The sequence below is a fragment of the Argentina silus genome, assembly GCF_951799395.1.
Source record: "Argentina silus genome assembly, chromosome: 12".
Lineage (NCBI taxonomy): Eukaryota > Metazoa > Chordata > Actinopteri > Argentiniformes > Argentinidae > Argentina > Argentina silus.
Window position 1 is genome coordinate 15,722,716 of NC_139666.1, and position 12,234 is coordinate 15,734,949.

At 44.6% G+C, this 12,234-nt stretch overlaps 2 protein-coding genes across 2 annotated transcripts in view; one reads left to right on the forward strand and one right to left on the reverse strand.

Annotated features, from left to right (window-relative positions):
* Positions 1–7,183, reverse strand: part of dgkh (diacylglycerol kinase, eta) — a gene marked incomplete at its 5' end in the record, with an annotated part of 41,378 nt that extends 34,195 nt beyond the window's left edge. Inside the window, one exon of the mRNA XM_083681344.1 lies at positions 6,902–7,183. Coding sequence (XP_083537470.1) covers positions 6,902–7,183 — 282 coding nt within the window. The remainder of the gene's footprint in view (positions 1–6,901) is intronic.
* Positions 7,184–10,152: 2,969 nt separating this feature from the next.
* Positions 10,153–12,234, forward strand: part of vwa8 (von Willebrand factor A domain containing 8) — a 52,217-nt gene continuing 50,135 nt past the window's right edge. Inside the window, exons 1-2 of the mRNA XM_083681446.1 lie at positions 10,153–10,331; positions 12,148–12,225. Of these exons, the coding sequence (XP_083537572.1) occupies positions 10,193–10,331; positions 12,148–12,225 (217 nt within the window). The 5' untranslated portion in view covers positions 10,153–10,192. The remainder of the gene's footprint in view (positions 10,332–12,147; positions 12,226–12,234) is intronic.

Genomic DNA, 12,234 nt, shown 5'->3' on the forward strand with positions numbered 1-12,234 from the left:
TGTTTACATGCTTCAGATGTTAATTCCTTCCCTTTGCGTAGCACAGTTTAAAGCCTAAATTCCACCCCTGGATTAAGGTGAAATAACACAATATTAACTACCCTATAAGGCATCAGCTGCTTGCCTGTGACGACAATCAAAGACCTTAAGCGTGAGGGTTGAAATACCAAGGGACAGGCATAGCGTATGAAGTCATCTCCTCATTTAAACCGCCTGTGGGGTAGGGTACTGTAGGTAGGAAGGCAAGAAGCGGTCTGGACACTTCTGCTTGATTTATCTTTGCTGCGATCAGGATCCAGCTTGTATGCCTGGCAGCCACACACACACACAGACATACACACACACACACACACACACACACACACACACACACACACACACACACACACACACACACACACACACACACACACACACACACACAACACACACACACACGCACACAGTTTTACTCTACTTCTCAGAACTTGATCCTCACCTCCTCAAAGTTCAGAAGCTACTGTCCACACACGGACACACTGTCCAATCAGCAGGCCCTGTGGCTAATCCAATCAGAGGTCTGGGAACACAGGGCTGACTGAGAAGCATCATGAGGGCCGCATGACTGGGAGAGAGACAGGGACCAGGAGGAGGACGCCTCCACAACCACACCGTTCTACTGCACCACACTACTGTACATGACTGGTAAAACAGGTCACAACACAGAAACTTGTCCGTTTAGTGGCAGATGTAAGGATTCTTCCAACAGGTACCTGTCTGGGGTAGAGGGCCAAGGAGCAGGGGGGGAACGTTACCACAACCACCCTTTACACATCATACTGGATGTACTACAGAGTGTACATCATTGGAGTACACTACTGACACAAGTTGGCACAAGTTGCCATATGTTCTTCAATAGAGATGTATCTCTTCAACAGACTGTTTTTAACTGGAAACCGCTGGGCTGCCATTCAGCTGTGGGCCAACTGTGAATGAGCCTTGGGTGTATTTTATGTAGTATTAAGTCGTTCTGTTATTGTTTGTAGTCTTTTAAATGATCGTAAATGTAATGAGAACCCTTATAAAGGCACTTACACTGTACTGCACGTACAAGCCTGACTCAACCTTCTGTGTGAATCTCTGATTGATATCAATGCAGGGTTTTTGCAGAGGTTCTATGGCTGTCTTCTTGAAAATAGGTCATCATAGCTCTATATCTCTCTGGATTAAGGAGGAGGTAGAAAATGTAGAGGACAAGGGGTTGTGGAGCGCAAAACGCTCCTGCACATGTTCCCTCTACTGCAGCTGTGAACTTTGAGTCAGAAGTTGGAACTTTTTTTTCTGCCAGGCCAGAGAAAAAAAAAGTTACCTTGCTCTAGTTTGACATTCTATTTTCTAGTTTGTCCCTCCTTGGCCTCCATAGTTCCTCTCCTTGTCTTCAGCTCCTTCCTGTTGCCAAGTGGGCCAGAAGCGATCTATTAATAGCATGTTTCTCCACTAAACTGTGAGAGGGAGAGCAGGACTGTGCCAGACAGAACTGAGTAACCCTACCAGCGTGTACTGTACACCCACACCTCTCCCTGACTACTGACACACACACACACACACACACACACACACACACACACACACACACACACACACACACACTCACACACTCACACACACACACACACACACACACACAATGGACAAAGGCCCAGCTCCAACGAGCCTAGCAGCTGTGTTGGGGATAAGAACGAAGCAGGAGTTCCCTGAGAGAGAGAGAGAGAGAGAGAGAGAGAGAGAGAGAGAGAGAGAGAGAGAGAGAGAGAGAGCAAATGAAGAGAGCAGGCCTGCATCCTGTCCCCGAGGATATCCAGCCCTGCCCCCTGATATGCAGCAGCTACAGGCAGGACATGACTAACTGACTAACCCCAGAACCAGTCTCCTGTTACAGGCTACAATCAGGACATGACCAGCCCCTAGACCCAGACCCAAAGAAAGTTGAGCAAACGTATTGGTAGAGTATTGCACAACAAAAAAAAACATCTCTACCACTGAAGAGGAGATGAGTGTGAAGAGCATCTCTTTCTCTCCTTTGTCTCTATGATAATAATCGGCCACTGCTGTTATCCTGCTAATCCTGTGCTCCAGGGCTCCAGAGAGCCACAGGGAGGCCTCCCAAAGTCACTGACCCAGAGAGAGACACCCTGCTGGGGGACAGAGACCAGAGCTGGGCCTAGAGAACAGAGCATGGAGCTGCTTACCACACATGGTAATAACAACCCGTTTGCGGTTCAACCAGTTCAATTCATTTGAATTTGACAGTGAAAAAAGGAGTGAGACAGAGAGAGAGAGCAATAAATATTGTAAATGAATCCTAAGCCCAGCCATATCTCTCTTTGTAGTAAAACAGAATAGATCATCGTGTGGCCTGAGGAGATGGCTACTGGGCATATGTCACAGACTGTGCCCTATCAGAGCTCAGAGCCAAGACCCATCCTTCATCTCCCCGTCACTCCTGCCAACACAGCAGCTCACCTTTAATCTGGGGCCACCAGCCTACAGCGCCCATGGTCAACCATCTCACACACACACACACACACACACACACACACACACACACACACACACACACACACACACACACACACACACACACACACACAGCATCACTGCACATTATTCCCACAACAAACAAGTTCTTTAGACTGTACATATTCAACCAACACACAAGAATCTCAGTGCCAAAGCCTGAATATGTCTGCAAAACAGCCTCCACACTTCCACGCAATTAGTTAATATTGATAAATTATCAATCATATAAATTAATATTTCAATATTTTCACCATCTGAGTGATGAATGCTGTTCTCTTCCGTTCCAGAGAGAGAACTAAATATTTCAGTAGAGAACATGCTTAAACTCAATAGCAACTTCTCAAACACCCATTATAATACTCTACAGATTTAAAAATACACCTCTCTCTGAAACGTTACGTTGAGGTCTAAACATGTTTAGGAATTACACCATGTCAACGGTTAGTGTGTAATTTCCCTGTTGCCAGTGACACCGAGGCGTGGTGTGAGTGGGAGATAGAGACCACAGGGTTACAATTAACCCCCACAAGGACAGCTGGAGGGCGGGGGAGCGGGGAGGAGAGAGGACAGAGACACCGTAGACAATACTGTGGAGGAGGAGGTGAGGAGAAGAGAGGAGGAAGAGGAGGATGAAAAGAGAGAGGACAACGGCACAATAAACTCCCAGTGAAAGATTGCGCTGAGGCAGGCCGAGAGAGAGAGGAAGGAGTGGGAGAGAGGAGCAGAGAGGAGGAGAGAGGAGGAGAGAGGAGCAGAGAGGAGGAGAGAGGAGCAGAGAGGAGCAGAGAGGAGGAGAGAGGAGGAGAGCCACTCTCTAAAAGACACATTTGTCCTGACTTTCACAATAGCTCTTCTCTTAGCCAAGATAACTGCCTAATGGAGGTGAATGAGATCCTGTCTCCGTAGACAGATTCCTAGGCACAAGCTCTCTCTCCATACGCCTCCAATCATCAACAGTTCATTCCTTATTCCAACTACCGCTGATTTATGCCATACAGATGCCAGTTCACACAGCAGCCACACAGGGTTAGTTATGGGCTTTTATGTGTTGTTAGTGCTCTGCTCTGCTCTGCACTCCTGATTTTATCCCCAGTTGTATGTTTGTTTTGTGGGTCAGAGGAGATGAGGGCGAGGGCTAACATCACCTCCCTCTGGATCTCTGTCTCTGTCAGGTTAGAGAAGGAGGCTATACTACAGTCTTCTCCCTGAAGGTCCCTCCTCCAGAAAGGTAATGAAGAGGTGAGGTGATGATCCCCCCCCGCTCTCCCCCCCCCCCCCATCCCAATCCCCAGGCTTATGTGTGTCTGTCAGTGGCTGGCAGATGGAGTAGGAGCAGTTCAAGTCACTGAGAGAAAGCTGCAGGCTCTGGTTCTTATCATACAGAGTCATCAATCACAGATCAATCACATGTTTACAGGCTCCAGGAGTGGCATGGCCCAAGAAAGGAGGGGTGTGTGAGAGTCTGTGCATGGTGTTTTAGAATCCCAGCATAAGATATATAGAACTCAACAGAGGACTACGCTCAGTCTCAGCCACAGTGCAGTATGGAACAGATGAATGACAGTGTTTCTAATAGCAGTATCAGATTCTATCAATCCCATTACTCCCCACAGACACACACACACACACACACACACACGGACACACACGCACGCACACGCACGCACACGCGCGGAATGACAGTGTTCCTAATGGCAGTATGCTAGAGTATCAGATTCCCTCAGTGCAAGGCTAAATCCCATTACTGCCTATGAGACAGGGGACAGTCAGGCACCAGCTCACTCTCAGAGCATCAGGCTGGGGAAGACGATACTTATTATTATTACAGCAGAAACGGACAGATCATAATCACTGTTCATCTCCGTGCAATTCTTTAACAATCAGTGTTATTCACTCCAATCAATACTTTACTGTTCAGGTAATATGAGTTGTATGGTTACAATGATCGTCTAGATGTCTGATTAAATAACAGTGAGTAGTGACAAGGCAGAGCAAGCCCTCTTGCTGGCTTTCTGGCGGACTCAGCCTCAGGTGCTCTGCTGTCCAGCGTTTCCCTGTTCCAGTGTGTGTGTGTGTGTGTGTGTGTGTGTGTGTGTGTGTGTGTGTGTGTGTGTGTGTGTGTGTGTGTGTGTGTGTGTCTGTTCTGGGCTTTTCTCCCTGTGGCCGTTAGATACAGTAGATGCAGATATGGCTGCTGGTTGCCATGGAGCAAGTAGCCTACAGAGACCAAGTCGATGGCAGAAATAAAGGCTTGGCTGAACTCTCTCCATACACAGACCAGTAACACATACTGTACCAAGTAAGTTAGACGGGGAAGAGAATGGCTCTGATGGTTCAGTTGTTTTGAGCATGGTGATGGAAAAAACTGAGTTGTGGGTTTGATTCCTGTATAGGTCACACGCATAGATATAGATATATGTTTCTACCTTTAAGTCAGTCGCTTAATACTATCAAACTGTATTACTAGTAGGATACACTGTAGCTGGCTTTACCATACACAGCAACAGACACATGGCCCAACCTGTCACCACCCAACCAGGTCTTCTTCAGGCAGCGTTGCCATGGAACCAGCAAATCAGGGGGGAGAGATGTGGTTTTCCCCGGCAACCAGAGAAATGGCGGGTGGAGATGGGACGGACACAGACACAGTGATGAGCCTGCACCGGGTGGGCAAACACACACCACGGGCCGGGGGTGAGCAAACAACCAGGTGGAACAACACTCAGAGCTTGCATGGTCCATTAGTGCCCCTCTACACATACATACACACACACGCACACGCACATACACACACACACACACACACACACACACACACACACACACACACACACACACACACACACACATGCACACACGCGCACGCACACACCCACACACACCCACCCACACACACCCACCCACCCACACACACACACACACACACACACACACACACACACACACACACACACACACACACACACACACACACACACACACACACACACAGGGACAGATCCCAAAAGACACAGAGACATACTGTATACTGCTGTATTGTACTCTATTAGTACACAGTCTCTCTTCATTATCTTTTTCGCTCGCTGACATTCACTCTGTGCATCTATCATTCTCTGTTTGTTCCGTCTATTAAAACTAACTGCAGCCACATTCAGGCAATGTCATCAAGATCCCTTTGGAAAACTGTACATATTGCAGTTCTGGTTGGAACAACACGCATGACATCATCTCCTTACTACTTTACCTTGACTCATGTCAAGTCAGTACAAAATACACACATCCAGTTATACATTTCACATCCTATCACTGTGCCTGTAAAACCATGCAAACTAACTTCAGGAGCAACAGGTGAACTGACAGGTAACTGCCTTGTCAACAACAGAAAACGACAGAACAGAATATTCAAATAGAAAATATAGGCCAGTAATGGAGAGGACTGATATGCAGAATATGGAATCGTCAGTTCTGTGTTGAACTTTTGTTTTTGCAACATAACCCTTGGCTGCATCCTATTCAATATGCCACAGATGCGCTTCATGTAACACTACTTACCTACTTCACATGAAGTCTATTATTGTCTGCTAATTACCATGACAGACCAAGCAGACCTGTGGCCAAGCCAGAGTCCCATGTCTAAATATACCCTCCTGCTTAATTATGTAGAGAGGGTGGAGTGGCCACCAGTCAATAATTGAGTGGATCATTTCTGCTTGGAGGAGATTAACTCATTTACAGTGTGGTAAAGTGGGCCAGGACAGCTAAGGTGTCCGTCTGCCAGGAGGGTGGAACAACAGCATCCTCCGACTTTAGAGACTTTTATCTTTACGCTCTTTTAGGTAACTAGTGGTCATAAAAAAACTATTTGAGATCAGTATACCATCAGCAGTCACATGGATTATGTTTTTTCTTAATCCCCAAAATAAAGCCATACACATGTGCTTATTTTCAGTAGATTCTACGCTGCTGCAAAACATTTAAACCCACATATAGGGGCCTAAAACATATAATATCACGTAGGTTATAACATAATAAGTTATGTGTTGGACTTATATGATATGGGAGTTATATGTTGTAACATAAAGTTATAGCCTATGTTATAACATAATATATGAACTCGCTGTTTTGACAGTTTGAATCATGCTTGCTTATTGTCAAGCCGGTCGACTTGGTCATGATGTCTTTCTCCCCATAAGCGACAGGTTTTATTGTAATATATACAATATTTGAATATCCTTTAAAAAAAAAAAAATCATGCAATTACAATACTGTAGTCTATCTCCAATACAGAGCACTAACTGTATCGTGCATGGGCACCATAACGGACAGGCGAGTCTTACTGTACCTTGCTCCTGATCTGGCCGGAGGTCGACACTTTCCTGATGAGTTTCTGGGGGCCTTCTTGCTCTCCCTCGCTGTCAGACGACTCATCCACGGCTACTGAACCCCCGGCGGCCCCCACGACATGAGCATGAATCCCCGCCGCGGACGAAGGCCCTTTCTCCGGCTCCTGTTGCGGGGAAGGATAAGACCACTCCGGGTTAGCCTTCACCCGGTCAGCCGCTCCCTTCCTCTCTGGGATGCGAGAGCTGGACAGCGGCTGGAAAGTGGCTTTCTTTGCCGTCATCTTTCACCGTCTCTCTCTACTAATCAGCGCTATAGGGACAGTAAATGTATCCGAGAACATACGTGGGCTGTTAGACGCATGGGGATCTAGCATGCCTCGGCTCGGTGGGTTTACTAGAGTCTGGTCCAGGATGTGTTTATGGTTTCAACCTACATGCCTAGACCAGACTGAGGCTAGAGACCGCCTCGGCTGCCTCAATCACCCAACAACCGGTGGACATCGCCGTGGCAGACCCTAGCGGTTGTATAACAGAAGCAATCCAGTGCATTACTGTCACTTGTAGGTTTCATCGATCTCGATAAACTTATGGAGAAAAAAATCTAAGAAATGGACTATGACTTTTTACGTTTTAAGCTGCCAGTACTGAAAACAAAAAAGCATCAATGTGTTTAGGCTACATGTATGCCTATTTAATTGTCATGAAAAATACTACAGTACTCATGCCTAATATTCCTAAATCTGTGTTCATAGCTATTGTACACATTGTAGACTAGACTCTGGAAGACTAATGATAGCCGTAATGATACCGTAAATGAAGCACAGCGGCGTTCAACCTACAACAATGGAAATGTATCAACACTATTGTTATTGCTGCTCTGATACTGTATAGACTGATCATTCCTCTAAACTCCCGCTATCTGGATGGCTACCGTGTTGCTGGAACGTAACAAGATTAGCCTCTGAAAGTCACTGTGTGAGTGTACCACACTCGAAAAGAAACAAAATATTCACCTTGACAGTGAGGATATTTTTTTTTATTAATCATTCAGATATAGTAGCTTATATAATATAGTGTTTAATTTGAACAGTAATAATGACCACATTAACTACTAGTAATAGTTCAAATAAGAATTCCACACCAGAATCATTCCTGTTGGATGTGCCGACAATTAAAGTCGACCGATTTTCCCAAAAAGATGATTGAATAAAGCATGTGATTTAAGATTGGGAGAAAAGCGTAGGAGTTCCTTCTTGGAATAGCATTGGCATTGTGTCTCATGTTTCACCTATAACTATCCTTTGTTAAAAAGCCTTAGTATTAAATACTGACCAGTTCTTCCCAGGCAGGGCTGCGAGTGTAATGGTAGACATCTTCCATATTCCTAGTGCGCTTTTTCTGCTCCGGAAAACGAATCAAGGAATGTTGAATGAATTTAGGACTGTCTTGATGGCGTAAAATCGGGCATATGGTTTGAGGTCCTGAACGAGGTATTTCGCTTTGCCGAGCTATTACCCCCTCCACTCCAATGTTCAGCTCCCTCGCTACTCTTTCAAGGGCTGAGCCTATAGTCGCCACGTGATAAATGTCAAACCCGCGCGGCGGGGAGTACCCGGAGAACTCAGGAGCAGTAGTCCATGACGTAATCGATCTGAAGGCACTCGATCGCATAATACGCGTTGTCCTATCTTATCTTATCACTGAGGATGTGTGGAATCATAGGACGACCTTTCAACTGTTTCATAGAGCACAAATGTAGTTGTTTTAAATGATCCAGATACATATTGAAATAATTGTTATAATTATTTGAATATTATTTATTTTAATGATACATATTGTGGTCCTGTAAATAGAAGTAAAATGTCCATGCATAGATGGTGGGTAGCCATGAAATACGGACTAAAGGATTTTGGTCTTCGTTCAGTACGCTACACAAACATAATTTAAGTCATGTTTCATGGCTGTATGGGTATTTCATGGCTAACACACAGACAACAGTCATTTCATAATAAGGCTTCTTATATGTCTTGTCCACAGACAAGAGCCACGCCAAATCCAATTACATTATATTCCATTAACCATGCAAATGAACTAGCAAAAGTCAGTCATGAATATGTAGCAGAGGTGGTTTAGAACCACAGAGACCTGAACACTTGCATTAGCTCCCCGAGCCAATTTCTACAACTTAGAGGTCCAAGACAGGTGTTTGGTGAGGTCAAAGAGGTGGTGAAGCAGAGGTGTCTGAACCACTCCAATGTAGCCTTGCCTGAAACACTTGCATTAGCTCCCTATGCCTATGATTTAGCTTTGCTGTCTAAGGCAGATGTGTGGAGAGCAGGAGACCTGGGTTTGATTCAGTCAGGTTTCAAATCTGTCTGAGACCACTTTCACTAGAGGACCTTGTCTGCATGTCCCTGCTTTTGCAAAGTAGGGCATACAGGCTTCTTTGTGAAAGTGAAAATGCAGGTTCGTCTCCAGCAACTTAACTGCTTCAATACCTTTTCACATTAGGCCTACTTGTAAAATGCAGGTAATACGTTTGTGTGAACATAGCAGGAAAAATGCCCTATTCAAGTATTTGCTAGGATTGGCCTCAGTACTTCCATACTTTGTATTCTGCTCATGATTGCTTCCATTATTTTTAATAGATTTTCAGTTTTCAATTATTCAGACCAAAATTAAGTGATCAATATGTAGGCCATTACTTAAAGACCCCACTCTTCTTCCCTCACCTCCTACATTGATAATACATGTTCTATACCCTCCCAATACCTCCAAAGATTACAAATCGATATGTACTTAATAAGCTTACATTCAATGTCTTAATACATTTGGAGGTTTGTATACCCTGAACCTGCAAGGAGGAATGCTGATTCAACAATGCATGAGATAGGCCTATATAAAAAAAAGCCGCAAGTCCGATAGTTTACTTCAACCATGAATTTATTAGCTTCAAATACATGTCACTCAGTCAAATGTCATGCAGGGCTGTCATGAAATAGGTGTTAGGTCACTGACTATCTTTCATCTTTCTGTGATCATAATCTCTTTCGTTAGAACTGTGTGATGCTGCTTTTCAACAGCGGGAACATAAATACAGAGAAATCATATTCGAACGGAAGACATTGAGAACGGACAACGTTTGTCCCTCGTTTGTTATCTTCCCCCTAGTACTGCAGGAGTTTGTCGGCAGAAATTTATGAAACAGCATGACGGAATCGAAGCAATAGAAAGCCTCTAGTGAGTGTATTGTGTGTCAAGACCATTCTTACTATAGTTAGTATTTAAAAATGCATTCCCAGATATTATGCAGAGGCACGGCTGCGGCTGTCGCTGTGAGGAGAATGAGGAATATTTTTGGACCTGTCCTGAGCAAAGGCGGGTGGACATGGAAAACTCATGAGGTCAAACTCCTCAACACGTCATCAGGTAACTGACCTTATACGTACCACTACCATTTCCAATCCAACATTTTATAAAGGTCCTCGATGTGTTCTTATTCACAAGTAATTTGCCTGTGTAGAGAAATACAGTAGCTACTGCCACCAGCATGATGTAACTGGCTGGCAAGTTAGCTATGTAGCTAGCGCTCATGTGACGCTTCAGGCTAACTGTCAAGACAGCAGTATACAGTGCATTCGGAAAGTATTCAGACCCCTTCACTTTTTCCACATTTTGTTGTTACAGCCTTATTCTAAAATGGATTAAATTACCCCCCCCCCCCTCTCAATCTACACACAATACCCCATAATGACAAAGCCAAAACAGGTTTAGAAATGTTTGCCAATTTATAAAAAATAAAAAACTGAAATCACATTTACATAAGTATTCAGACCCATTACTCAGTACTTTGTTGAAGCACCTTTGGCAGCGATTACAGCCTCAAGTCTTCTTGGGTATGACACTACAAGCTTGGCACACCTGTATTTGGGGAGTTTCTCCCCTTCTCTGCAGATCATCTCAAGCTCTGTTAGGTTGGATGGGGAGTGTCGGTGCACAACTATTTTCAGGTCTCTCCAGAGATGTTTGATTGGGTTCAAGTCCGGGCTCTGGCTGGGCCACTCAAGGACATTCAGAAACTTGTCCCGAAGACACTCCTGCGTTGTCTTGGCTGTGTGCCTAGAGTTGTTGTCCTGTTGGAAGGTGAACCTTCGCCACAGTCTGAGGTCCTGAGCGCTCTGGAGCAGGTTCTCATCAAGAGTCTCTCTGTACTTTGCTCCATTCATCTTTCCCTTGATCCTGACTAGTCTCCCAGTCCCTGCCGCTGAAAAACATCCCCACAGTGTGATGCTGCCACCACCATGCTTGGGGACCTTCAATACTGCAGACATTTTTTTGTACCCTTCCCCAGATCTGTTCCTCAACACAATCCTGTCTCAGAGGTCTACGGACATTTCCTTCAACCTCATGGCCTGGTTTTTGCTCTGACATGCACTGTCACTGTTGGACCTTATATAGACAGGTGTGTGCCGTTCCAAATCATGTCCAATCAATTTAATTTACCACAGGTGGACTCCAATCAAGTCGTAGAAACATCTCAAGGATGATCAATGGAAACAGGATGTGCCTGAGCTCAATTTCGATTGTCATAGCAAAGGGTCTGAATACTTATGTAAATGTGATTTTTTAAATTTTTAATTTCTAAAAAACCTGTTTTCGCTTTGTCATTATGGGGTATTGTGTGTAGATTGATGAGAATTTTTTTTTTTGAATCCAGTTTAGAATAAGGCTGTAACATAACAAAATGTGGAAAAAGTCTGAATACTATCCGAATGCACTGTAAATCGCAGGTTGTCTGTCTGTCTGTCTGTCTGTCTGACCACCACCACCACACCAGCTTTGCACTGGAATAACTGTCTACTCATTCTTACATTTCGGGTAGAAGTTGCTCACTATTTGCCTCTCAAAATCCTAAACATGAAGCATGGGTGAAAACTCAAAACTGACCCTTAGACCAGTGGTTTGGGATTAACAACTGAATTATATAGCCGGTCTCATCATATGATCAGAATTCTATTGTGGGTCTCATAACATTCCTCCAACCTATGACATTTCAATATCAGCTTGTATGACCTTCTTGTAGGTGAGCAAATTCCAGCCTATATTATACAAAAAGTCCTTACCCTCATACTGTAGAACAAGTGCCAGTGTGTAGTGTGTCAGAATGTCTGCGTCAAGCAATCATTTTAGTGCTGCTAGGATCACTCTTTCTCTGTAAACTACAGCTTCCATCCATTTCTCTCAGGTGACATAGTAAAGATTGGAGAAATCTCCTACCAGCTCAAAACACCACGGAATCCAGAGCTTGTCCCCACCAAACACAGTATGTATC